Source organism: Takifugu flavidus, chromosome 7 (assembly GCF_003711565.1).
Source record: "Takifugu flavidus isolate HTHZ2018 chromosome 7, ASM371156v2, whole genome shotgun sequence".
NCBI classification, from domain to species: Eukaryota; Metazoa; Chordata; class Actinopteri; order Tetraodontiformes; family Tetraodontidae; genus Takifugu; species Takifugu flavidus.
The window spans coordinates 11,745,492-11,772,874 of NC_079526.1; the positions used below are offsets into that span (position 1 = coordinate 11,745,492).

General features: G+C 45.5%; 6 protein-coding genes across 6 annotated transcripts; 3 read left to right on the forward strand and 3 right to left on the reverse strand.

The window, feature by feature from the left end:
• Window positions 1-2: 2 nt before the first annotated feature.
• Window positions 3-5,653, reverse strand: comp (cartilage oligomeric matrix protein). Its single transcript, XM_057037934.1, has 18 exons — window positions 5,492-5,653; window positions 4,311-4,384; window positions 4,174-4,225; window positions 3,786-4,072; window positions 3,631-3,705; window positions 3,400-3,552; window positions 3,136-3,240; window positions 2,888-2,995; window positions 2,657-2,816; window positions 2,464-2,582; window positions 2,339-2,391; window positions 2,074-2,267; window positions 1,823-2,001; window positions 1,692-1,740; window positions 1,413-1,609; window positions 738-910; window positions 510-649; window positions 3-437 (listed from the first exon to the last, which is right to left on the reverse strand). The coding sequence occupies exons 1-18, from the start codon at window positions 5,556-5,558 to the stop codon at window positions 379-381; spliced, it is 2,244 nt and encodes a 747-aa protein (XP_056893914.1). The 5' UTR covers window positions 5,559-5,653; the 3' UTR covers window positions 3-378.
• A 1,476-nt stretch (window positions 5,654-7,129) lies between these two features.
• tmem38a (transmembrane protein 38A) lies at window positions 7,130-11,967 on the reverse strand. Its single transcript, XM_057038414.1, has 6 exons — window positions 11,278-11,967; window positions 9,083-9,239; window positions 8,679-8,863; window positions 8,375-8,462; window positions 8,023-8,140; window positions 7,130-7,798 (listed from the first exon to the last, which is right to left on the reverse strand). The coding sequence occupies exons 1-6, from the start codon at window positions 11,399-11,401 to the stop codon at window positions 7,592-7,594; spliced, it is 879 nt and encodes a 292-aa protein (XP_056894394.1). The 5' UTR covers window positions 11,402-11,967; the 3' UTR covers window positions 7,130-7,591.
• A 558-nt stretch (window positions 11,968-12,525) lies between these two features.
• smim7 (small integral membrane protein 7) lies at window positions 12,526-14,038 on the forward strand. The gene is made up of 5 exons (XM_057038415.1): window positions 12,526-12,678; window positions 12,894-12,935; window positions 13,034-13,086; window positions 13,163-13,253; window positions 13,516-14,038. The coding sequence occupies exons 1-5, from the start codon at window positions 12,653-12,655 to the stop codon at window positions 13,529-13,531; spliced, it is 228 nt and encodes a 75-aa protein (XP_056894395.1). The 5' UTR covers window positions 12,526-12,652; the 3' UTR covers window positions 13,532-14,038.
• Window positions 14,039-14,475: 437 nt separating this feature from the next.
• On the forward strand, window positions 14,476-18,099 carry LOC130528731 (mediator of RNA polymerase II transcription subunit 26-like). Its single transcript, XM_057038413.1, has 3 exons — window positions 14,476-14,846; window positions 15,591-15,665; window positions 15,759-18,099. The coding sequence occupies exons 1-3, from the start codon at window positions 14,775-14,777 to the stop codon at window positions 17,199-17,201; spliced, it is 1,590 nt and encodes a 529-aa protein (XP_056894393.1). The 5' UTR covers window positions 14,476-14,774; the 3' UTR covers window positions 17,202-18,099.
• Window positions 18,100-18,260: 161 nt separating this feature from the next.
• slc35e1 (solute carrier family 35 member E1) lies at window positions 18,261-24,393 on the forward strand. Its single transcript, XM_057038500.1, has 6 exons — window positions 18,261-18,638; window positions 19,468-19,538; window positions 21,291-21,428; window positions 21,635-21,760; window positions 21,854-22,099; window positions 22,185-24,393. The coding sequence occupies exons 1-6, from the start codon at window positions 18,311-18,313 to the stop codon at window positions 22,410-22,412; spliced, it is 1,137 nt and encodes a 378-aa protein (XP_056894480.1). The 5' UTR covers window positions 18,261-18,310; the 3' UTR covers window positions 22,413-24,393.
• Window positions 24,234-26,298, reverse strand: LOC130528793 (prostaglandin E2 receptor EP4 subtype-like). The gene is made up of 2 exons (XM_057038499.1): window positions 25,234-26,298; window positions 24,234-25,137 (listed from the first exon to the last, which is right to left on the reverse strand). Exons 1-2 carry the CDS (start codon window positions 26,041-26,043, stop codon window positions 24,808-24,810), a joined length of 1,140 nt encoding a protein of 379 aa, XP_056894479.1. The 5' UTR covers window positions 26,044-26,298; the 3' UTR covers window positions 24,234-24,807.
• Window positions 26,299-27,383: the final 1,085 nt, after the last annotated feature.

Consider the following 27,383-nt stretch of genomic DNA (forward strand, 5'->3'; position numbering starts at 1 on the left):
TTATTAATGCAATTTTTTTTAAACTTACAGCACAAGTTTCCACATGCTAAATCTGCTATACATCACAAATATATGGTGCCCTCAGTCTTTTTTCTAGATTATTTATTCACACTTGAGGCACATCTGCAGTTTTAAACACCATTAAACTAATTGCATATGGAAGAAATTTAAAAAAATACACATTATTCACAATTAACACCTGATACTTTTTAAACTTAAAAACAAAATGTATAAAAAATACACAGACAAGGTCCTTTAAGTTTCAATTCAGACAGTTGGAATGGGATGTAGAGTCAGTTGGTGTAGCCATAGTAACCAGTTTATTGCTGGTCCAATTGTTGTGCGTTGGGAAATGACCCCAGAGCCCCGCGGGTCCCTTCAGACTACCAGCTGGACCTGCTGAGCTCTGTAGTTGTCGAAGTCCTCAGGCAGAGTGTCTGCAGATGGAAGCAACACGTTCACGTCTTTTCAGATGTTGTGAGATTTCGATAGTTAGAAACGAGACTCACCGTTGCAGCGGTAGCGCAGGTTCGCCCAGATGATGTTCTCCTGCGAGAAACAGAAGACTCCGAGCCGGCCTCCTCTCATGGTGGCATCTATGATGACGCCCGTGTCCACCACCAGCTGTGGGCCCTCGAAGAACCGAACTCTGTTGTACGGAGAGGAAGCAGAAAGGACCAGAATGTTGTAGTAGATGGTGGCCACAGCTCTGGCTGCATCGTCCATTTATGTGCTACCTGATGTAGCCGTCGGCGGGCCGGTGTTGCAGGAACCAGCGGTAGGAGGTTTTGTCCTTCCAGCCGATGTTGCGGGCGTCCTTCCACAGAAGCTTGACCTGGTCGCCCGTATCGCCGGTGTGCCACAGCGCGTTTCTTAAGTACTCGCCAGGGCCCGTCGTTGATTTGACCGCCTTTATGAACAGATATAATCGACCGATAAATACATTTGAACTGCAGTCAATCATTAATCAGCAATAAACCTTTTCATTTGAAAATTCCCCAAAGTTTTTAAATGTTATTTAACTCTATGAACAATACGGAGGTTCATATTTAAGTTTGTCCATTCAGGGCCACTGTAGAAACATGACAGAGTAGCATCTTAGCACCCACAGAGGGGTACCTGGTTATATAATTATACAAACATCTCACTGGTAACCACCAGTAACCCTTTACCGCAGTAAAGATATTGAGATTAGATCACACTTTCAAGCAAGTGGAAATTAGTGCAGTGAAAATTATTGAAAATTGCTTCAAAGCAGCTTTATCTGAGGTGACCTTCCCTCTGTCCCACCCTAAATCCCCCACTCACCAATCAAATGTTAGCAACGGTAACTAAGATAGGAGCGCTTTCAAAGTCAGATGAAAGAAAAAAATCATGGAATATAACAAAAAACAGTTGTTTCTTAGGTTAACCTTTAGCTGGATGCCTGGTTGTGCCACGGCTCGGAACGGGCTTGCCTGCCAGTAGTTCTGCTCCACCTGCTTCCACATCACCACGTAGAAGCTGGAACTGTCCTGGTAGCCGAAGATGAACCCGGCATAGTCGTCATCCGTCACCGTGTTCACGTGGAACGTCCCTTCAAAGTCCACGCCGCTGAAAGCAGTGTAACCTGACGGAGAGGAAGAGCTTGGATAAACCTTTGGCATGAGATAAACGCCTTAAAGACGTTAAAATACAGGACAGCCTCTTACCAACAGCCAATCCTGGGTCGCTGTTCATGGTCTGAACGATCTCTCTTCCCTGTGCAGTAATAGAGCTCATTTTAGAAGAATTTAGTTCCATCAGTTCAGTATTCTGAGGCACAAACGGCTCGTCACCTCACCTGGTTCAGCACCACCCAGTTGGGATCGATTTGCACGTCTCCCTCTGGATCCAGAACAACAGTCTGGTACTCCCTGAAGTCGGTGAGCGTGACCGCGGCATTCTCAGGACACACGTCTATAGTGTCAACGATGGTGTCATTGTCGAAATCCTTGTCACACACGTTCCCCACGCCGTCCCCTAGGAGGACAAAAGGATGTGAGAACAACCCAAAACAACCTCCGCCGTCTTTAACCGGGGGCCGTGACCTACCGTTGGAGTCCTCCTGCAGAGGGTTCGGGATCAAACGGCAGTTATCTGGGCCGGGAGGCAGCAGGTCCGGGATACCGTCATCATCGTCGTCGTCGTCACACTCGTCCCCCTTTCCGTCCTTGTCGGTGTCCAGCTGGGAGCTGTTGATGACCGCCGGACAGTTGTCCCGAGAGTCCTGGTGGCCGTCGCCATCGCTGGACAAAAGTGACGGTCGGTTAGACGCAGGTTGGATCATGCAGACCGCACGCTACGGAGGTGAGGTCACCTGTCCTTGTTGGTGTCACAGGGGTCGCCAATCAGATCATTGTCCGCGTCACTCTAAGAGAAGATTATGTTATTACTGTATCTACGCCCCCCTCCCCATTATAGCAGCGAGACTTGATTAGTCACCTGATCAGGGTTTGGAACATAAGGACAGCTGTCACATGCGTCTCCCACTTTGTCTCCGTCCCGATCCTTCTGGTCAACATTGGGGACTCGTTTGCAGTTGTCCAGGTGATTGAGAATTCCTGGCACGAAAAGGGAACGCTCGAGTATCGTTGCCGTGAATGTGGACGCGTCAACGCCGAGGCCCGGTCCCTACCGTCACCATCGATGTCCTCATCGCACTCGTCGCCGAATTTGTCTACGTCCGTGTCTCTCTGGTCGTCGTTTTTTACGCCGGGGCAGTTGTCGCAGGCGTCCCCAAAGTCGTCCTCGTCCACGTTCCGTTGGTCCATGTTTGGCACCAACACGCAGTTGTCCTGCAGGGGAACTGTATCAACGTCAAACAAGAAACCCAGAACGTATCAACCTGAAGGGACGATTGCAACACCTGCGTGTTGGGGATCCCGTCTCCATCTGCATCGTCGTCGCAGGCGTCTCCAATTCCATCGCTGTCGGCATCTTCTTGGCCCGAGTTTGGCACCTTGAGGCAATTATCCTGAAGGAAAAATAGCTTTTTGTTTGCGGGCTTGTGCAGGTTGTGACCAGAGGGCGGATGAATAACTGGTGGCTATAATCTTCACCCCTAAATGAAGCGATCATTTGTGCAAATGAGTGGGCGAAATGACTGAGACTCGCCTTGTTGCAGTTCCTCTCAGGGCAGTTCAGCTTCTCGTCGGGGAAGTCATCGATGTCAATGTCAGACCCACACAGGTAGCCGTTGCCGGCCCATCCTACCCCACACTGGGAAGAGGTTATACGGGCAAACAACGTAAAATCTAGATCTCTAGAGATTTTGTTGTGATGGTACACAGTAATCCTCAATATAAAGATCATATAACGAGAGAAAATAACTACGGAACTGAAATTCTGTAATTAAAAACAACAACAACATATATTCACCCGACACTCGATTGTGCCATCTCGGTGGACGATGCATTCGGCGTTGGGGTGGCAGGGGTTGGGTAGGCCATTCCCACAGGTTCTCTCTGGCTTGCAGCCACTCTGCTGATCCCCAACATAGCCCGTCTTACAGGGGCCACACCTGAACGAGCCCTGACGAAATAAACCAGGTAACAGAGAACAGCAAGCGACAGTTTGATGGTCCTATCCGGGATTTATATGGGCACTCACAGGGGTGTTCATGCAGACCGAGTCCTCCACACATCCCGCACTGTTGTTTTGGCACTCGTCAATATCCTGACACACCTTGAAGATTAAAAAGGAAACGTAACTATGACACCGAGAGCGTTCTGCTGGCTTGGTACCTCGCTTGTGTTGTAAATGACCTGTTTGTTGGCAACGGCGTAAGCTAGGCCCACACCCTGGACCTGCGACCCCCGGTATCCCGCAGGACAGGAGCCGCAACGGAAACCCGGGGACGTGTTGATGCAGCGCACGCCCATGTGACAGGGCTTCACGGAACACTCATCCACATCGGTGCAGTGCGTACCGTTGCCCTCCGTCCCGTCAGGACAGGAACCGCACTGGAAACCCTCAGGGGTCACCGTACACTCCACCCCTGGGTGGCAGGGATTAGGCACACAGGAGGGCTCAGGCTGCAACCCCCCCATCCCTGATCACACAAACTCTTTATGTCATCCAGCATGTCCTGAATATCTGATCCAGGGATTTAAGGGGAATCAACTGGACGATGATAATAAAAGAATAACTCACCGCAGGCTTCACACTCCATCATGGCATTCTTCAGGAAACCGACCTCTTTGAGCTGAAAGAGTCAATCAGACTGTGTTGTTTTTATTTTTATTTCCTCCTTTGAGGTTTGATCTGCTCGACCTTTCGTGTGTTCCCACCTGTTGTTTCAGGAGCTCTTTGATCTCAGCCAATGCAATGTTGGTCATTTTAATTTGACTGATGATTTCTCCATCTGAAAAACAGAAACAGGAAAAACTGTAAACATCTGCATCTTTCTGATATCTGTCCATCCAAAACAATGCAACAACAGGTTTTATCTTTATCTGCACTCTTGCTGCACACCCCCTATACCCCCCCCCACCTCCATCCATACGTTCACTGGAATCAGGCCTTCTTCGATTGCATCTGCAAAAATGATTTTCCCCCCAAAAAATGAAAGTATTTAGAGAATGTGGGAACAATGTAACATCTAATGTTATTTACATGCAAACATAGGCTTAAATAAGAAAAAAGAAACTGTCCAAGATGAAAGAAATCAGAGGAAAACCTGAAAAGCCAACTCTACATTTTAACAAATTAATTCTCAGAAATCTAATACCAACCATATCAGCATGTTTTTAGTGGGCTCTCATTGGGCTCTCTGTATTTTCTTTGGTTTTATTCTCTAATAGGAGATATCACATGTGGATAAACTCTTGTTGTGGACAAACTATTATTCCTAATCAGCCTAACGTGCGTGTTTGGGTTTGCGGTAGGAAACCAGAGTATCTGGAGAAAACCCACTCAGACACAGGAAGAACATGCAAACTGCACACAGAACAGGCCCAAACTGGGATAGAAGCCAGTAAGAACCTCCATGCTTCATGCAGCATAGCCAGGGGTAGGAAACTCCAGTAATTATGAAAATGTCAGTGATGTAGATGTAGCAGATGTTTGATGGTGTTTTTATTACTTTAAAGAGATAAACTCCTCATTATCAACAAACCACAGCATCTTCTGGGATCGTTGAGACTGAAGAACCAGATTTAGACGCAGCCTTCGATGGAGCTTCTGGAGAAGTTATCTGTTAATGTCCTGAAACAACCACTGACCCTCAGGAACCCCCACCCACACCCCCTGGTGCCGTGTGAGCGCGGGGCACATGTGGCGTTCACATTAGAAACCGTGTGGACGGATTCCACAACAGAGAAGACAGGAAGGAATAAATTACCTTTGCTAATTTTACGAGAAAGAACAAAGTAAAGACTCGTGATAACGATGTGATATTCAGCATTTAGCTTTTCATGCAGTTTTATTTTTGTCACTATTTCTCATCTGTACAGATCTAAAGAGTCCTGACCTCTCTGTCCCGCTGCGACGTGTCCTCCTCGGTGCAGGACGCAGCTCAGCAGCAGAAACCACAGCATGTTTGATCCCGTGCAGCAGATGCAGCTCTGTCTCCTCTCTCCTGACTCCAGCTACGGGTTTTTATATACCCCCCTCCCCAAAAAAACAACCCCCCCTCCCTGGCCCATATCCACATCCTTCCCTTGAAAATGTCTTTGTTAACTGTTTTATTCTGGAAGTCTAAACTAGAGAGACAGGGTTTGGACCACCCTGCCTCCGACTCTGGTTCTGTTCTTTCTGCATGTATTTTTTGATAAATCTTTTGAATACATCGTAGCCCTTAAATCTATATTTTGGTATGTGTGAGTCATAAATATTAAGAAGATTCATTCAGGAATTCAGGACACATCTTGGACAGATATTTCTGAAACTGGTGCAACAACAACTTTATTTGCTTTTTGTTTTGCTGGTATATTATATAAAAATGTTAGGGATTTGGTTTGTGGAGAACCAGATTATTTGTATTGCCAGGTGAAAACACGCCGTATTATGTTCATTCTTAATGATGCGTTTAGGCCAGTGTTACCTTTGTCTTATCAAACACACTGAATTTATGCCTTTAGTTTCACTGAGAAAAGTACAGTTCATTTTTTTCTCCAAAAAAACCCATGACATGCTTCATTACCAGGGAGAAATGAACCTCTCAACAAATCTGTGTGTGTGTGGGGGGGGGGGGGGGGAGGCACATGGATAGGGTGATGGGTTTAGCAGATGCCGGTTAAATTCCTGCCACTGATGGTTTTCTGATGTCCGATCCAGATCACCTTGATATCTCTCACCGGGCTGTCACCACTCGCTCGATGCCTTGCCCAAAGGAGCGTGGACGATTCGCCCGGGCCTCATCTGGAAAAACAAACACAGGGGTTGTTTTCTGTTGTCCTGCTGGACTCTGGGAAGGTAGCATAACTATTGATTATAACAGCTGTTGAGTGTGTTTACATGGTTTGTTTGGGGGAAGGAACAGGAAGTGTCTGAGGGACTAAATCTGACTTGGTTCAGTCTCGACTGGAAAACATTTGAAAACTCAAACCCAAGTTGTTTAGGTCTAAACTAAGGTCACCCACCTGAGGCAGAGAAGGAGCGTAGTAATTAAAGACACTAATTCCTACTGTGATCAAGGCTGTGGGGGGCACCTTCCTATACTGAGGAAGCAGTACACCCTGGACAGGACACACACACACACACACACACACACACACTGTACTCACACTCAGTTCAACCCGCACACACAGAGGACGACAACAGGCAAACTCCACACACAAAGGTGGAAGCTCATTATCGTATCTACTGAAAATGTGGTTGACGCCGCCTTGAAAGCCGAAGACTAAAGTGTCCTGAAGTTCCTACTGGTGTGAAGAATGTCAAGGTCAAAGGTGAGGCGGAACAACCTCCTGCTCACTCCATTACTGCTTTATTGTGCGTGTTACGCCAGGTTGTCTGTATCAGCGGGGAGTTTGTTGGGATGTGGCTTCATTTTGGCCTTTGACCCCTCCTGTTACCCACAAACTGGCTCTGTTACATAACAGCAGCTACACACACACACAACAACAAAACGTGCATTAAATAAAAAAGGAAAACACCAGGAAACAAATGTTTGTTCTGGTTTTTATTTAAAGACACAAATTTGTTCTCATCGTAATGTAAAAAGCAGAAATCGTTCTTTCGTGGTTTGAAATGTTTCGCTGCAATGAAACGCGACAACGTCTGATGAGCTCCGGGGAGACCCGCAGACGCCCCGTTAACACAGAGACTACAGATGTGGGGGAAAGGCCCGTGCAGCCCTGGCGTGCGTGTAGATCCGTGCTGAGCACTGGTGTGCGAAAACACCAAAAATAAATAGTTTAAAACTGTCCAGGTGGTGTTGTAGACTGAAAGACTTGTGGGGTATTTACAGAGTCCTTCCTGTGGAAAATGAAGAAAGCACCATTTTGCTCTACCAGAAAGGGTTTCATTTGGTGAAACATCAAATCGCCCCTTTCGCCGAAAAGGAATGGGAAGTCCCATCACGTTGACGCCGTGATGGTGGAGTCTCCTGCGGACCGACGCCAGCAACCTACTCCGCTTTCTTCACTTTCCTTTTGCGTGTGCCTTCGCTCAGCTCCTCCTTGGACTTCAGCGGGGAGGCGGGGGCCACAGCCGGAGCGTGGTGGTGGTGGTTGTCCTCAGATCCGCCCAGAGGGGAGCCAAACAACAGGAAACAGACCCAGGACTCCACAAGGGAGAAGGGGGAGCCATGAGAGTGACGAGCGGTCATCACCACCTGAGGGGAGACGATACCAGTCAGGAAAAACAGCCATCCGTCAACACAAGAGGAGGTTTCTCTCCTCCTCAGGGCAGGATCATTTAACCCTTAACTGTCCTCTTAGTTATGGCAGCATATTTCTGTTACTTCTCTACTTCTCAATTAACACAAAGTTTTACTTGATTTTCTTTTGAAAAACAAAACTTTTTGTCACATTCCCTCGTCAGCTTCCTTGGTCCTACCTTGGTTGTGGCCATTAAAAGGGTGAAGATGAGGAGGAGTGTGCTCTTAGACACTGGCAGCCAATGAGTCTCCTGAAGGGTGAAGAGGATGGCTCCATACAGGCTGGCTTTGGTGGGGCTGCAGGCACAAACAAATAAATAAGCAAATAAGGATAAAGGCTGACGTGTGCATTCTTAATATTCCCACCAGAGGGCGACAGAGTACAAAGTACACAGACCTCAAATCAAAAAACGCAAAGCTCTTTTCGTTTATTTCTGTCCAATTGAACAGCCATTTTGGCACTTTTTTTTAACTTATACATGATTTAATGTCAAGTATCTATTATATGTTATATAGCCGCAACAAACTTACAATGACATGTTGAGGATCTCGTTGGTCTCGGGCCTCCACACACCTCGCAGCAGCTGTTCAAAATTGGAAATAAGAGCCACTCCAGATCCTGAAGACATATAAATAGCCATTGGAGATTTGCTGCTCCAAACTGCCTCATTCTATTTTTTTCCCTCATATTCATCATGGGCCTCTGCAGGATTGCCACAGAAATAAGGGTCTGAACACTGAAACGGACCTTGTTTTTGCATAAATGTGACTAAAATGTGCAGAAATGATCATGGGTAGTCATAAAAATGGCTGGACTCACACATTGGACACTGACCTTTGACGTATCCGATAATGACCATGATGAAGAAGCCATGGTGGTAGGCGTGGTGAGCGTGGTGGACACCCGCTGCGATCTTACGGGCACGGACAACTTCTTTCAGGGCGACTAACACCAGCTTGACGGGCATGAAAGCCACACATTTATAGAAGAGGTTCAGCGGGCAGTAAAAGATAAGATACCTGAACGGGACAGCAGAGGAGTGTTTCGTTACTGTACATCTCAAAATTCTCACCTGAAACCATCAAGATGCAATCGCTTTATTTTACATGTCGTCTCCCTTCAATGATTCCACCTTATTTACACTGTTCATATTTGTTATTACAGCTTCCTTCACTGTCTACAGCCACTGCAACTGTCCGTCTCCCTCTCCCGGGGTCACTGACGGTTTCTGTTCTCACCAGACGGCTGAAGCCAGCAGGATGTGGCTGTTGTGTTGGAAATAGTCGATGGGGCTGCTTCCCAACATCATGTCTGCCACGATGTAGCTGCCGAAGCAATAAAGCATGGCGCACAACCAGGAGGCCACTGGGCTCCTGCGGGAAACCTCCACCGAGCCTGCAACACAGAAGAGGAGTCCGACACTGTGTAAACTGTTTAGGACCCCACTGGAAACACCCCGTGGCCAACACAGCCGGAGGGTTCGTCTGCGAAGAAGAAAAGAATCCAATTCCTGTTCCAGAATTCCTCTTTAAAATAAATATTGCAGCCATTTGAGTGTTGAGTGTTATTGTAATGAGTGACCAATGTATCCAACCGCCGACATCGGGCCTTAACATCTTTTATTGCCAATGGATTGAACGGAAACAGCAAGGCTAAGAATGTTTCTGTTTATACTCCCACTACAGTAAAATGGTTAATATTGACCTTTAAGTGTCTTTATCAGCAGATCCCTTGTGCTGTATCTTTGTCCGCACCCACTGGCCTATTTCAGTCCACACCCTGCCTCTCCACCTCGTTTTTCATATGCAAATATTGACAAAGGACTCCTACTTTTACTTATGCAGCCGGCATTAAATACTGACATATCTCTTTTAAACTATGCTCACGTGATCCTTGAGTTTCCTTTGTGTGGAATTGAATTTTCTTTTAATTATTTGTGGTGCGTTTATGTGCATCAGAAACATGACAACTGAGAATGAGACTGCAGAGTTGCCAAACTATGAGACTACAAATGAGAAAAGTAACCAAAACCTCAACAACAGAGGATTTGGAACCCTGACTTGCCATAGAAATAAAGTCTCTGTGTCAGAGACAAAATGCTGAAACAGTAGAAACATACATAAATGCTCCACTACTTGTGGTGTTGGAGGGAAGAAGCTGAAGGAGATGTTAAAGTTCACGTCTCATTCCTGGGACGTGGAGCGGACAGAAGCCTCTGGGCTGAACAACAGGTGGATGAGGCTGCGCTGCTTCGACAGGCTCACTTTTTAAGGCAATCGGATCCGGAGACATGTCACCCTCTAAATATACTCAGCTTAACTGCTTCCCCGTGACAGGCCCGTCCTAACCTTTGACCTCCACTCTTGCCTATCCTTCCCCAGACCTGCTGACTGTGGAAAATCCTCTGCCTTGTTCTGGGAGTTACGCTAATGTCACTTAGGAGGGAAGATGATTAAATCAAGTGTGAGCCACTCTGTTTCTGACCCATTGTTAAGCATAAAATAAAATCAGTGTTATCTAAAGTGCGTGACAATTGTGGGGGCTGGTGTAAAGTTGCATGTTTGTCCACCAGGTTCAAAGTTTATGGGCACCGTTCACATCGTCTATGTAGATGTTTCAGCACCAGCTCCTTAAAATCAGCAAATAACCACAGGAGGGTGCTTTTGGTGGTTTAGGGTGGAAAGGTGAGATTTTTACAAAGTTTGGAGCTAAACAACCCCCAAAATCCCCATAAGACATGTTAAATGGGGGATATTTCAACTTTTCTCTTGTTATTTGGTCTATAGCAGATTGGTATGATGTATTTACATTATATTTACTTGTTACATTAAAACCGTTAGATTATCAAAGCTCCACCGGTGGTACCACGCACAATTTGTGGGCGGGATATTGTATATTTGGGCTTTAAATCTGATGTTGACAGCACAGTGAGCCCACTTAAATGACACTGACACGTAAGTTAGAGTGCAGCAGAGTTCTTTAGAGATCCACTGACTCCTTCTATTTCTGGGTCCTCTATTTATTGCCGGCCGTCTCTCGGGTTTCATTCTCCTCGATGGGCCTCTGCTCAAAGGAGCTAGATCCGGAGGAATGTCATTATTTTCCCAAAGCTGCTCGACTAATCTGCTCTGAATAAGGTCTGACTGCTGCTGCAGAACCACATTACTCTGCAGCAGCTGAGCTGCTCCTGTCAGAGTTTATGTAACAGGTTCTGGGGCTGCTAAAATGATAAGAAAGTCCATAAAGGGATGTTCAAGTAGTCTGTTTTGGAAGCACAGAAAATTGCCCTTAAATGCCCTTTCTGGTTTTTGAATATTTGTTATTTTAGAAATACGGTTTAGGGGCATTTAACACATTCACATTTAGAAACTATATAATCTTCTATATAATATATTAACTATATCAAATATAAATATAAACCTGGTTCTCTTACCTGGCTCATACTTGAGGTAGAGGATGGACACGATGTAATAGGCGAGATCAAACACTGGAAACATTCCCATTTTGGAGAAGATTTGGGCAAATTCGCCCAAATTCAGAACCGACAACACCTCCATATCGTCAATAATAACACCAATAATATTCTGTTACTGTTGTGATGGTTATTATTTAATCCAAGCGCGCAGTCTGGATCAGAGAACCCCCCCTGCCCGACACACCGACTCTCCTCAAAGCCCCCCGGCCTCGACAGTGGAAGCCTGACACTCAAGGCTTCCTATTAATACCGCGCATCTCCACAGCGCCATCATCATCTTCGTCATCATCATCTTTGGCGCTCCGGGCCAGCTGCTCGTTTTCAGGCAGCATGTCGGCAGCTGCGAGAGGGAAAACAAAGCTCTGCCTGTTCCCCTGTCGTCGTCGAATTTTTGCCCTGTAGTCCGAAACGAGTGTTCAGTACGAAAGATATATTCTACGAGAGGGCTGCATTCACATGCAACAATCCGGAATAAATTCTGCAGACGAGCTGAGTCACATCGAAGCTCCCGTCTCTGTTAATGTTGCGACACCTCCGCCTGAAGGCATGGGAATGATTTGATTGTTAGATGAGGAGACTACAGAAAACGCATTGCGGATGTTTTCCAGAATCGTTTAAGAAGAAACGAGTTCATTCTCCCTTCCTCTTTGCTTTTAATTCATAAAGAATGGACGCGTGTGAGCACTAGATGGCGCCATAAGCCGTCTGAAATCGATTAGTCGCCCTTCTGCTAACCAGAACACCCTCATTTGACCTCTACCAGGTCCTTTAACAAGTCAAATGTTGATAGATGTAGGTAAATGCTTTTTAGCAGAAAACTGACCTGTGCTGTTAAATCAATAGTTTTTCGTGTTTTCTCCGGATGTCTATTTAAAACAAAAGATGTCTTTTCCTTTTCGTGATATTTGCACAACCATAGTGAATATTTTTACCCTTTTATGTACCAATTAATTGGTTTCAATTACGTGTGTTTTAATTATAATGATACATATTGAAATTAAATTAGTTCGACAAATTTATATATACAGTATATAAAATCCCTTGGTTTAGACTTACAGGCACAAATGTAGCCTCATCACAACTCCACTTTCGATCTTTCCATCACTGCCTCCAATCGACATTGCATATTAGAGACAAAAGTCGTATTGAGTTGAGTAATAAACAAGATCAGGGGTAATTTTACATGAAATTATAATGCCTGATAGTCTTAGAAGAGGACATAAAAGTACCCTGACGTCCTGCAGCGCACTGATATTCTATTGGTCACATTCCTGAATGCGCGGACGAACACGGAAGTGAGCAGTCTCTGTGTTGTGTCGCTAATGTGAAGAAAATGATTGGAGATCTGTTAATATTTGGGTAAGTTGCGAAATTCCGCCGTATTTCACTTGACATCGATGTCTTGAATCAAAATATTCTTTTTTGTGTTATAAGAATGCCTTTTAAGTAATTTTGAAACGGTTTAATCAAAACAACTGTAGTCTAGCTCTGCGCTAGCAGCCAACCAGCTAATGTTAGCTTAACAGCTCAATAACACAATTAGCCCTCATCAACTTTGTGTCTGTGTTCTGCAGGACTTTACTAGTGAACGCAGGTGCTGTGCTGAATTTCAAACTGTGAGTATTTTTCCAAAGTGGAGCCATTGTGTACATCTGAATAGTAGTGAGGATACCATTAAAAATGACAACAATCATTAACAACTAATGTTTTGTAGCCAACGAAAGGAGTCTCACGGGTTTGGAGATGAGTCCAGACCACTGACAACAGGTGTGGTTGCATTCTTAAGAAAGACAATCCAGCAAGGAACGACTGTATAAAACTGTCACATCTGTCTGCCTTCTAGGTGACAACATCAGAGAGTTTCTGCTCAGCCTGCGATACTTTCGGATTTTCATCGCTCTGTGGAACATTTTCATGATGTTCTGCATGATCGTGTAAGTAAACGCTGTTCTCATCGTTGGCTGCAGGAAAGAACATGTTGCTACTTGCTTTTGAAGCCTTTAGGTATTTATTGAACAATAACTAATATGCATCGGTACTAATTTAGCATAAACTTGTTGTTTTTGTTAATCCAGATTTACGACAATATGTGGTTGTATGTCTGTTTGTCCTGTTTTGTTTCTCCAAATTCAGATTTATTGCCTCAAAAATAACCCGATTTGCTTGTGTAACTGGCTGAATGTCTTCCATCATCAGATTATTTGGATCATGACCATCCTCTCTGACTGGATTTTCACAAGGATGCAGATTTTCCAAGATGGATAATATAAACTTTCCCTCAATCGGATTCTGTCGTCTCCACTACAACAAAGCTTAATCCTTCTCTGGAATGTATTTATTTTCTATTGTGTAAGATGTTACATTTTTAAAAAATCACTTTCAATTAAAATGTAACTGGACCTTAGCCCGAGACAATGCAGCATTGCTCTTTCTGTTGCCTGAGACCATGAGCTTCTTCTCCTCCTGCATGTCCTTCACTTACAGAAAGGTCTTTTCGTCTGTTGTTTAAAAGTCCTCTTTGCCCTAAAAATGCCACTTCTACAGTAATTGTACCTAAAACTGCATTGTCAATGTGTGCAACTGATAAAGCAGACAATACAAAAAGATCACTGCCAGTTTATGCGTGTCCCTGGGTAGACTAATTTAATACAGACTCATCTTAACTCTCGGGCATATGCGATGTGAGTAAATGACTTTAATTAAATGTATTCTTGACAAAGACTGTTTGTTATTTCACACCTGATGAATTGTCCAAAGATTTGTAGCCTATGGGTGGGGGGGTATTTTATTGAAAGTGTAAAATCGTAAATATAGTAGTAATTGTTTTTCTGCAGAATCTTGTGCATTTCTTTATCCGAACAATTTCAGGTGATCTGTTTTGGGAGGTGGCAAGAGCTCTTTCCCATCGTATATTTTTAATTGACAGGCAAATATACAAAAAAAAGGGCTTTCCCCTTGAGGTTTTGGTGTGTTCTGATCTGCGTGTGTCTGTTTTTACTTTCTTAATCTTTATCTGGTCAATGAAATGGAAGCATTTCTTAAATTTAGGACAAACCATTTATGAATCACACCCCAGTAACGGGCCGACATGTGTAGTAATCATTACCGGGGGTTTAAAGTGGCCGGTTCAGCCAGCCCTCGGTTTAAATAAATAAAGAAAACATCTCCCAGCATGCTTTGCGCTTCACAATAAGCCCCACGAGCCGACAGAAGCGGAGGCGACCAGGCGGGGAGAGTCGCCGGTTCTCGGGGATCGTTCGTGTCAGGGAGCCCAGGAGGATGGTTTTGCATGAAACCCGGGTCACGGCATCAGGGAAGATGGTGCCCGATCCCAGAAAGGATATGTCGTCTATTCTGTGAATGTCGGCCGATCTGCTACCGCCGCTCCAGCTGCCGCCTCTACGGGGGATTCTGCTGTCTGAGTCCGTCCCGACACCACGTCTCACCGCCAGGCGATGACAGCAGCTACGGCCACTCCGCTGGCAGTAAGAGACCGGCTGCTGCAGGCCATCGACGGCCAGAGTAACGTGAGTATGCCCGCTACTTTTTGGCCATGATGAACCAAGCGCGGAGACAGGAGGTAGCAGACTGAAGCCGCCGCTAACAAAGTGGAGACAATGTACGGAGAGTTAACGTCGGGCTGCTAATTAGCTGGCTAACAGCAGCAAATTACCAAAGTAAACAGTTTCAGACTGTTTACTGGTGAGACTAACTGGTTCTGGATGATTTGGGTTGTGTCATTATTATGTGCTTTAAAACCCACTCCGATGCTGGTTTACATCCTCTGTTGTATGGGTACGTTTCATTGACAGTAGATTAAGTCACTAAAATGATTATTCTCATGCAAATGGAATATTCCCACTGAAGTTTAAATGTATTCAACTTGATATTTATTAATATTTAGTCAAGATACTTTATACAGTAAATGGTGTTAAAGTTTTCTGGTTCCTGCAGACATAGTGAAGGCTATTTAATCCACAAACTATCACCCATCGTTCACCCAAAACGTAACTTTAGATTAGACTACCTCCTATAGATCATGTATAATTTGCATGAAATTTCAGTTTGTTATTTTGAGTCTGAAACCTCTAGGTTGTCTTTTGAAAAACAGGTGCTCATTTGTCTATTCAAATTCTCTATTGACCTTTTAAAACTCTTTCTTTCCACGAAACATACGATGAGGTTAAGTTTCAAAAACACTCCTTCAGTCATTTATATAGAAACAGATTGAACATGTTAATTGAAGTGCAAACCTGTTTTTTTCCCCTCAGATATGCAACATGGTGGTAGTTATGGAGGTTATCTCCTTTTTGGAGAAATATCCAATCACCAAAGAAGCCCTGGAGGTAGGACAAAAGTGTTTCTGGATCCCAGAGTACACACCGTTTCCTCCAAACAGGTAGCAGCCACTGTTTAACACTGTTTTTATGTACTTAAAGGAAACGCGCCTCGGCAAACTCATCAATGATGTCCGGAAGAAAACAAAGAATGAGGACCTTGCAAGACGGGCGAAGAAGCTTTTAAGGAACTGGCAGAAGCTGATAGAGCCAGGGAAGGTTGAGGTGCTGTCCAAAGGATGGTACTCCGGTGTCCCTGCTTCAGCTACTGCCATGCCATTAGCTAAAGTAGGATTAGAATTAAAGAACAGAAATGACTTCAACAACTGCTCCTCCTTCACCTTAGAAAAAACAAGCCACAGAAAACGTGAGCATCCCCAGTTTGAAGGACAGGCCCCTGCCAAACTCCCCAAAATAAATAACTCTAAAAATCTGCCACCCACTGGCAATGGAGGCCATTTTATGGAGTGTCATGCACATCAGCCTCACGAGAGAGAATTTCCCAGGCCTTTAGACATTGCTAGGTTAAGTACAACCCCCGTCAGTGCTATAAAACCTCATCCAAGTGCTCTAGGATACAACAAACCGCCGGGCTCTTTACTGAAGGCATCAGTGGTGCAGCAACAGCCTGCCGCCGCCTCTTGGGGGCAGTGTCAACAAGGCCCACGTGGTTCCCTTCAGAGTCCACAAAATTCTAAGCAGGGGGCCGATGTGAAACAAACTGTGACGCAAGCACAACGTCTTCATAGCATCACGGTGACGTCGGGGTCTCACACGTCTGAACTGCGGCCTTTTAATGTCTTTGGTCCTGCTGACTGCTTATCTAAGGACACAGACATCAAAGACAACTGTCCCAAAACGCCTTTGTATAACTTGTATGGCTCCTCTTATAGTGACAGCATCAGTATGGATGAAAGTGGCCCAGAGAAAAGGAAAGCACAGAAATGCAAGTCTGAAGACACTTCTGCCGGGCTAGATGGACAAACTGTTGAAGACGGTGTCAAAGAAATCAGGTTATTTGAGAGGAGACTTACATTTAACCCTCTAACTGGACAAATCAAGCCCTGCCTTCATAAAGAGCCTTCGCAGGAGGGAGCTGTGAGCCTGGGTCACACAGCCCAACTCTGCCCGGAGCCGTCAAAGCAAAGTCCGCCTCCTCTCCTCAGCCTCCTGCAGCAGAAAGAACTGAAAAACCTCTCAAGGAGCAAAATCATCCAGTCATACTTTAGCCAGCAAAGCAGTTTGCTAATGTCATCAGGCGCAGAAGTCTTCACCACCGAGTCCAAAAGTGACCAAAGCGGCGGCGGCAGCAGCAGTAAAATGATGCACACCTTAGCAGCAGAGCTCCCTGCTAGAGATTTACCAGGGATCAGTAGAGAGATCGCCACTGAAGACGTCAAGAGGTTACACATGCAGCGCTGGCCAGGGGTTAATGGTTGCTATGACACAAAGGGTAACTGGTTTGACTGGACGGAGAGCATCCCGTTAGACCTACACGGAGATGAGACCAGGTTGAACATACTGCCCTACGTCTCCCTGGACTGAACCTTTTTGAATTGAAATTTGTAAGTTCCTTTTTCATACAGAGCAAACGTGCATGAAGGGCTGCGGTTTTGGACCATTGATTAGTGTGTGTGTGTGTGTGTGTGTCTGAACACACGCCTGCGTGTCTTGGAGCACAGCAAGTGTAATCAGCATAATTAATTTATCCTTTTTTCATTTGTTTTTTTTCTCATTAATCTTTTTTCCTTCTAATTTCATTCACTTCAGCATGGAACCTTTAAACTGCAACTCTCACAACTATTATTTTTAAACACATGTATTTATGTACTTTTACGAATTATGGCCCATCAGTGTTAAATTGTTTCATGTGTGACACGTTTTACAGAATGATTTTAGTGAGAAATTAGCAAATATAATTGTTATGTGCTGACAAGAAAATCCCTGACATCAATTGTTGTATTTATTTAATGATAGCTTTTAATTTTAAAATGTATCATTGATTAAAATACTTGTGTTTTGCTCTTATTCAAATCTGATTTAATGATGCTGTGGAAACTTGCCTGAGCTCTTTTTAACTGCAACAAAAAGTCCAACAACATATTTTATAAACCAACCGTTTTATACTTGAATTTTCTCCTTGTTGTAAAATCTAAGTTAAAAATGAAGGGGCCGTAGCTTAGATTTTGTACTGTAAATTTACATGCTGGATTTGCTACTTGATATCATTCCTTGCAATTTTGTTTGTCTTAATAGGTAACTTACCCCCCACTCCCGAGCATAAAAGAAACAATGTTTGCAACTTGGTCATTAGTCGTGGACATGTTGATGTGTGAATAAAATAAGTTAAGATTTATTTCTGCGTTTCTGATTCTTAAAAACCTGAATGTATCTGACAGTTGTATTTCCCACAAATTAAACACAAGATGTGAAATTATACCTATATTCTGTAAATTCTCTTTATTTTCAAAATTCATACTTAAATTCATTTTAAATTCAGAATACCTAGTTCAAACCTGAATCGGAATCAGTTTTAATATTTATTATTTTCGTGGCTTTTATTTTGTAAGGATTCCCGGAAGTTCCCTCTTCATCGTTGGTAGCTAAGAACCGGACGCAGCCAGGCAGACGCCGGTGACTCGTCTCCCAGAAAGATGGCTTCGGCGGACCGGACCCCGGTCAAAGAAGGGATCCGGATTGCTTTCCTTTGTGTGTGCTGGTACACAGTTAGCTCTGGTGGGAACATCGTCAACAAAATAATCCTCAATGGATTCCCGTACCCGGTCACGGTTTCTCTCTTTCATATCTTTTCTGTCGTCGTCTTCCTCCCGCCGTTGTTGCGGGCATGGGGAGTCCCCAAAACGGAACTGCCCAGCAGGTACTATCGATGGTACATCCTGCCTCTAGCTTTCGGGAAATACTTTGCCTCCGTGTCGGCTCACTTCAGTATATGGAAGGTACCCGTCTCATACGCGCACACCGGTGAGTACATTCGTGTTGCTGGTGGGCTGAACTGCGAGGCCACCTGGTGCCTGTCAGCCAACTTGCTGATGTGTCTGCCGCCAGCTGGGGTTAGCTTCACGGCTAGCGTTAAATCACTCGACGGGGCGCAGATTAAAGTAGTTGTTCAACGGGGCCCGATATAGACGGATAACGGCGGCCTTGGCTGAAATGGGATTTATTTTTTCAAATTTATTTTATGGTGGTTTGGCTGACTATGATTTGTCCGCTAAATCTGTGCGCCTCAATAGCGGCTAACTAGCTCGCCAAGTGAACGCAGTTTCTGTGCGTCACGGGCACGGCTCGTTTGATGGACCCTGTCCCCCAACATACATTTAAAACGAAATAAAGCCGTATTGTAACAGTCTCATTAGTTGGCTTTATTGTTCGAAACCAGTTTGGACCGATGCGTCGCTTAAGAGTGATTGATAAATCTGTATTTCCACAGTTGGCCTCCATATTTAAAGGGACACACCGAGAAGAGCAACTTCCTTCTGCATTTAAAATCATTTAGTTTCCAAGTCCAACCATTGATCTACCGCATATAGTTTGTTTTGCAGGTCTTCTAGTAAAGTTAAGGGATCATATCTGCCCTATTTGAGTGAGCAAAAAGTTAAATGAAAACTTAATAGATCCCAAAGTTCCATTTTTGTAAATTATAGCTGTTCTTTGTAAGTTTATTTATTGTAATGGTGTCACGCCACAGATTTTTTACAGTCTTGTGCAAACAAGCTGCTGGAAAATGAGATGTCTGACACAGAAAAGGCTGGCTTTTATTCTGAATATGTCCTCTTTTTTTCTATCTGCACAGTCAAAGCAACCATGCCAATATGGGTCGTGCTGCTATCAAGAATCATCATGAGGGAGAAGCAAACCACAAAGGTGAGACAGTTTTGCCAGCAGACGGTGTGCAAGCTCCGTCCTGTCTGTCTGACTCAGAAGTCCCTCAGGAGAAAGTGTGAAATCAGATTAAAATTCCTAAAATGGTGATCTCTGCCCGTTCAGATCGGATGTGCAGACCTCTGCTGCATCATGAGATCCTAATTGTTCAAACCCGCGTGAGTCTGATATTGGCTTCTGATGGATCGCAGGGCCAGCGAGTTCAAACTTGGCACATTCGTTTTTCCGTCTTGTCGGTGACACGTTACACAGTGGGTGTTTGCCGAGCGTCCACACGGAGACTTGTAATTCTGACATCGGCTCGTAATGTTTACCTTACGGCTCAGCGAGCAGAAAGGCTGCGTCCACAGACGGGAAGTGTGCATCAGGTGTTGGCGTACGTGTAAAGATCTTATTTGAGGAGGAGTTCACGCAAACAGCGGACTGACCATATGAAGTGTTGACTGCAATGCTGATCTGGGCTCTATTCAAATCTTTTAGGGTTCACATCATGGACTTTTTCCTGCTAATCTGGCAGTCAGTTATTATTGAAATGGCTGTCGTTTTTGACCCATTAAAGATGGTGCAGTTCAATACGCCGCCATGTGATGCTGCTCCTGAAGCAGAAATGCAGCCTTGGGCCGACGGCGTTAAAAATAAAAATTGTGCTTAGAGTTTGCTGACAGGAATGATGGACCGGACAGTCAACGGTAACTGAAATGAGTTTGAATTTTTAACGTGGTTTTTCCCTTTTTGCAAATTTATTATCATTTGTCAATCGGAAAATGCGCCGCTTATAGTTACAAATGTTCCATTATCTGTATAAGTTGGTTCCTATGATGGTTTTTGACTCGCGGTTGTCGACTTAAGATCATTCTGGTGTAGGAAATTATGAGGAATTCTTGTTCATTGTGCTGAGAGAAGTGTCACCTGCAGCCGTCCTGCTTCCTGGTTGGATCCTGTTAGCAGTGTTTGTAAAGAGAACCTGCTGTGTCCAGTCACATTTCACTGGGACTGACGTCACATCCAACCCAGCTACCAACACTGCATGTTAGCAGCAATTTGCTAATGTTTTTGTAGCCCATTCCCGATTTATGCAGGTCAACAATCCTGTCTCTGAGGTCCTGAGAGAGTTCTTTGGTCTTACCCATGGTGGAGAGTTTGGAATCTGTCTGTCTGATTCTGTGAACAGTTGTCTTACATACAGGTGATTAGTTAGACCTGGTGTCTTCAATTTAGGTAACAAGTTGTTTGGGAGCGTCTAACTGGTCTGTGAAAGCCAGAACTCCTAATGCATACTAGGGGATCAAATACTTATTTCCCTCAATGAAAAACAAATAACTTAAAATAAATTCTTTAAAGTTATTTTCTTGATTTTCTTTTTGATATTCTGTCTCCATGTTAGAATACATCTACCATTAAAAGTATAGAGTGATCATGTCTTTATTAGTGGACAAACCAACAAAATCAGCAAGGGATCAAATACTTTTTACTCTCACTGTAAGTCCGGCTCCAGATGTTGGGGGTAGTTTCCGCCCGTGTGGCCTCAAGTGTGTGGTCGGTATTTCCAGCTCCAGCCTCTCGCAGTGTACTTGAGTTTCTAAAGATTAACGGCGTTCCCATGTTATCGACAATGTCGGTTTTGAGATTTTAACCAAACAAGCAAACAACATCCGCTCGTCGGTTGTTCACAAGCTTTTAGGGCAGAGCCTCAGCGTCACATGACCCTCCATGTCTGTGTGGTCCCTGTTTTAGGTGTACGTATCACTCATCCCCATTATCGGAGGGGTGCTGCTGGCCACGGTCACCGAGCTCTCCTTCAACGTTTCCGGGCTGGTCAGTGCTCTGGCGGCCACGCTCTGCTTCTCTCTGCAGAACATTTTCTCCAAAAAGGTGAAATCTTCTCGCTCTGTGTCTTAAATCTCAGCTTTGCATACTCTAAACCACGTGAAATAATAGATTTAAATTAAACAACTAGTAACTACTGCGTTAACCCTGAAACTCTGATCAAATTGGACACAAACCTGTATTTTTATTCTTGTGGCACGGTCTCATTCCCCCCAAAAGGCTCCGTTTTCAACTGATTTCTCTTTCAAAAGGTGTTGCGAGACACCCGGATCCACCACTTGAGGCTGCTCAACATCCTGGGCTTTAACGCCGTCATCTTCATGCTCCCTACCTGGATTCTGGTGGATCTCTCCGTGTTTCTTGTAAACGGAGACCTGGTAAGCCCCCGATGCTTCCGTCGGTCGCCGCACCAGCACAGTCTTTCCCCCGAACTCGTCCCGTCCACCCTGAACCCTGTGCTCCCTCTGCAGTTCGACGTCCCCGGATGGTCGAGTACGTTGCTCCTCCTCCTCCTCAGCGGCTTCTGCAACTTCGCCCAGAACGTCATCGCGTTCAGTTTGCTTAACGTCGTCAGTCCGCTCAGCTATGCCGTCGCAAACGCCACCAAAAGAATCATGGTCATCAGCATCTCGCTGCTGCTGCTGCGCAACCCGGTCACCCTGACAAACGTCCTGGGCATGATGACGGCAATAGTGGGCGTCTTCCTGTACAACAAGGTGAGCCAACGCCCTCCTTTGCAGGGATAAAGTAACCAGCCCCTGGATCCTTGGTAACCTGTGCGTTCTCCCTCTCTGCTAACAGGCCAAGTATGACGCAAACAAAGAGAAGAAGCTGCTACCCGCCTCCAAAGAAGACCTGGTGTCCTTTGACAACCCGGCGCTGGAGAAGATCCAGGCCAACGGCTCTGCGCCTTTCTCGCACGGGTTAGAGCAGCAGCACAACTGGAACAACGTGCTGAGCGACCACTTCCAGTACAGCCGGCACGCCTACACGACGAATTACAGCAGCAACCACCAGTACGTGGTGTGAAGGAGGACTCTGCCCCCCCCCCCCCCCCGGCGCCGGGCCGCCGTCATGGACATCACTGTGTGTCGCGGCCCGCCACATCGGAGACAGACGCGAGTGCTGCTGGTTCCGAACGGTGAAGAACGAGAAGAGTCGACCACACTGGTGGTGTGACCTTTCCCACACTCCTTCGTCTAAAAAAAGAAAGAAAAAAAGAAATCCTTGTGTGTTGTAATTTTTTTTTAATCTGTTAATTTGGTGCCCCTGGTATGAAATAATCCAGGAGCCATCCCGCTCCAGCAGGTGGACCCGTGCGGGACAGGTTGAATGATTTGCACCTTATTGTCTGGACAGGTTTCATTTCAGCCCCTCAGACATTTTTAACGAGCAGAGATCGTGTCGGCTGTGATTATTTACTGTGATTGTTTTTTTTCTTTTGATGAGACATTTTGGTCTCGGACGCATGTTTTCTGTCCGTGTCACAAAGCGCTTGAAATGTTGCCGTCCACCAGCAGAAGACAAAGGTGTTACTCCAACATTTGTTTTCATGGTGTCACGGCTCGTGGGGGGGAAACGGCCCCCAGAGGCTCCCGAAACACATCTCCAGATATCAATAACAGCACACACCACCAGTGTGGTTCAAGTGCCTGTTGAGGGGAAACACGCCTGCGTAGAGTTGGATCATCTGTTCGTGAACAAGTCGCGCACGCAGACAATTGTCGCCACGCTTCTCAACTGCTGCTATCAGCGGACGTTCATATCTGTGTGTCTGAATCCAGGTGTTTGCGAGCGAGACAGGTTCCTTCTCCCCCCCCCCCACATCTGTCAATGACCTCCCACCCTTTGGTTTCCCAGAAATCACAGTTTTTGGGAATGAGGCATTATTGTAAATGTGTCTTTTTGGGAGTAGAACTGTTCATATTTTCACGTCATAGTTTGGGTTTATAAGAGCTGAATTAAAGCCTTTTTAAGTATTTATTAATATGTGAAGCTTCTAAGGCAGAATAAGAGATTTTTTTCCTGCTGATCAGGCAGATTATCAGCCAAAGCTGCTCTTGGTGTTAAACAGAAGCCCTGCTCACGTGTGCACGTCATCAAACATCAGAAATGTGTGATGCAGGTTGTTGTCCATTCAAGTTTGTCTTTTTTTTTTTTTTTTGGCTCGCCAAACTCCTCTTTGGGCGGAGCTGTGGAGTTCATAGAGGTTCGGTTTAAGCAATGAAAGATTCAGTACTTTGAGGCAACGTCGACCCTGAAGAACAAAAGAATATGCCTTTATTTACAGGAATATATTTTCCTTAAAGCTGATTTTTTTTTGTTATTTTTCATTCACAGGAAATCTGAGTATTCAGATGTTGTTTGTTTTTTTTTAATTTTGTCTGCAAAGGTTTGATAGCATTTAATGTAGAGCTCTGCAGTCAGTAAAGGTCTGGTAGGTCAGACCCGTTGGTCGGCTACCCTCCAGCACTGGGCTCCCACGGCCCTCTTTCAGTCATGGTGGTTGGTTCTAACACGATACACAATCACCTTTTTGGGATGTGAAAAAATGTCAAGGTTAAAGCATTTATTTACTGTTTTTATCCGACATCCTCTGTATTCCATGGTGTGTTTGACACAGACGTGTTTTAATGTCGGACTGCGTTGAATTGCTGTTTGAGATGTATGACTGAGGACATCATTTTTAAGTGTTTTCTTTTTTTCATTTTGTCTTTGGGGTTTATTTTTCAGAGTACACGGAGCTTACTGGACTTTTTCGTGTAAATTAAATGGTATGTAAATGTACAGAGGAAAAGATAAGGTTAATTTTTAAGATTTGTGTAATAGATTGGTCAGTCAGAGTCCGGCTGGGGCTAAACTAATCTTTATAAAGGTGATTTTAGATTCCTTTGTGTCAAGGAAGAAACATGTACAGAAGTGCGGCTATAGGCACAGTCTCGTCTGCTTGTGTTTAGTAAATGATATTTTTAAATGTTGGGAGAGAATAAACACATAATGTTATGGTGAATTTATGGAATGATTTTGGTTTTATTCCCATAGAAATTAAACACTCAGTGATACTTTAGCACCTGATGGGGGAAAAATAGAGTCTATAAGTGAAAAAATGTACTTTAACAGATGCAACATTTGGCGACGTGAATAATTACTTTGGACACAGTTAATTAAGAGCTGATTAACCAGATGAAAACGAATGACGGTGAAAGTAAACCTACGGTGGTTTTTGCCGTCTTTGTCACAGCGGGTGCAACCAGAACACCCTCGTCTTTCCTTCCTTTCTTCACCTTCTCGGGACCGGTGGTCCTCCCGCTCGGCTGGGGGACCCTCAGGTCCCGCTGGCGTCCCCGCGTCTGGCGCTGCACGGAGCGGCCCGCGGTGTGAGCAGCGGCAGCAGACTTCCACAAATGGACGCACCCGGTCCCTCTTAAGTCTGACCGAGGCTGTCTGTGTCGGGCAGGGTGAATTTGACGGTGGCAGGCAGCTGACTGATGACATTTGCGTTGAGCATGAGGTGTGTAAAGACGTGGTTCTCCGTCATGAGGTCGGGGTACATGTACATATTCCTTTGTGACGTGGAGCTGCGGTTGCTGCGGCCGCCTCGCCTGGATAAGCTGAGCAGCCGGCGGAACAGAGACCTCCTGAGGAGGATGTAGATCCAGGGGTCCAGGATGGGATTCACGGACGCTATCCGGATGGCAGCCAGGTCAGCTTTGTGGTCATCCGTCAGCTTGAAGTGGTTGGCAAACACTTGTATCTTAACGGGAAATAGAGGTTAGGTTACCTGAACGCGTAAAGATTGAAATTCTGCAGCTTTTGCTGCCGTGTTTAGTCTTAATCTACACTGACTCACCACCAGAGGGGCTGAACAGGCCAGAACCACCACGGAGGTTATCACCAGAACCGCGATCATCTGCGTCTCCGCAGCCGAGGACAGAGCTCTCCATCTCTCCCGGACGCTGGCTCTGGTGACGGGGCGCTGCACGGTCCTCTGCCGCATGAGCAGCAGCGCTCCGCACACCAGCAGGTTCAGCACGATGGTGCCCAGGATGATGAGCAGGCTGACCAGCCCGTACAGGAGGGTATAAGTGGCGGCCACGGGCTCGTCTGTCCTCCAGTCGATGAAACACCAGGTGTTTGACTGCTGCAGCTCACTATTCGCCATCCCCATCATGGGGAGGCAGCAGACAAAAATGTGACTGATGTAAACGAACAACAGGAACTTTTGCGCGAAGCGCCTGTCAATGCCCCAGCGCTCGTAGGTGTAGGGGCAGCAGATGGCCAGGTACCGCTCCGCTGCCATGGCGCATATGATGCTCAGGCCAGTCAAACTAAAGAACAGCAAGAGAAATGACAGAAAGTTGCAGACGTGCTGGTCTTTCAGAACGCGTTGGTCCAGGTAGTTCGAGATCGTGATAGGGCTGGCCAGGCAGGTACCCAGCAGGTCCGTCACCGCCAGTCCACACACCAGCGTGTAGAAAGCTGAGGATTTCCTCTCCTGTCTGGATACCGAAAGGACTATTATTGCAATTAAATTCCCAATGGCGCCTCCAGCGAACATAAAAACGGGCAGCGCGACCGTTTCCACCCTGGTTGCATGTGAATATTGAAACACCGTCTCGTTTACGGAAGCGGATCCGTGCGTAAAGTTGGAGTCTTCCATGGCCACATGTACCCACCGGCTGGTGTTTGTTATTAGCAGCTCCTTCGGTCTGCTGTCGATTTGGGAGTGCCTCTCCTTTTCAACAACTCGCAGCAGAATAGAATGTGAAGAGATCTTAGAGGAGCCCCTACTTCATTCCAGTAATCCAGATGTGGCTTATCACCGAGGTCGTTATGCGCACAGTTGAGCTCTGGTAGACTTATCAGCCAGTTGTCTGAGAGGGGAGGGTAGGAGGAATGGGGTGTTCCGAAACAAATGGGAGAATGGACCGTGCTCCTGTCAGATTCCGCGCAGAGTGGCGTCATTCCAGCTCTGCGTAATGTCGCAAAGAGTCTGTCGGGAGGTCAACGTGAGTGGCCGTGAAAGATATAAACAGCATGCTTCTGCCGACGTTTCCCAAACATGAGTCATGAGGAGACTATTGACGCTTGGACACAACTCTTACGTCTGTATCACTTACATTTCCGTTTTCATCTATCCAAAAAGCACCATTTTTTTACATGAATATTCTCAGTCACCTAGGTTTGATCTTTCTTGTAAATCTCATTAAATAAAACATTTTTTTTTCCTAAAATACATCACTTACTATTTCTTAAACATGGTTGTCCAATGGTAGATATTATTAGATCTTTACGACATTACCATTTCTCTTTATCTCCTATTTTGTGTGGGCAGCGTTTGCCGCAACTCTGAGATATTTCTGCTTCATGAAACTGATGAACTGATGGACCTTTGCTCTTGTATTGCTCTGTATGAAGTGTGAAAGATTCTGTTGTCATCCTCTCAGCGTACACACACTCTCTGTCCCAGGACAATGACTGTAAATGGTTGTGAGCTACGCCAGGTTTCTGATCGACAGCTCGAACACAGAAGACGTCAGCGCGCTTCGCCTGCTGCGCGGCCACGGATTTGGACGCTGCGCACCCATTACGGTGGGAATTGTGTTTACACGAGGGGAGCGGCGGCGAGGGCCTCAGTCTGCGGCCGACCTTAAAAGACGAAACCCAAACATCTCTCGGCGAGGCAACGCAGCCGCTCGTCTCCGCTGCAGACATGCAGGAGCTGGCAGACAATGAAAATCACTTGAGTGATGCCAACGTTCGGGAAAATCCTGATGCTGACTGGAATGCCTCCTGGTTCATCATGATTCATGTAAAACCATCCCTGCACAGTTTACAGTGGGTTCAAGTCTGCCTTTTTGCAGGAGCTCAATCCCTCCGCTTAATTTATTTACATGTGCAGCTCTCTCTTTATTCTCTTCAATAAGACGGAGCTATAAAAGGTGCAGGTTGAATTTTAGTGTCTGACTAAGATGCCGAATGGAACATCCCCCAATAAAC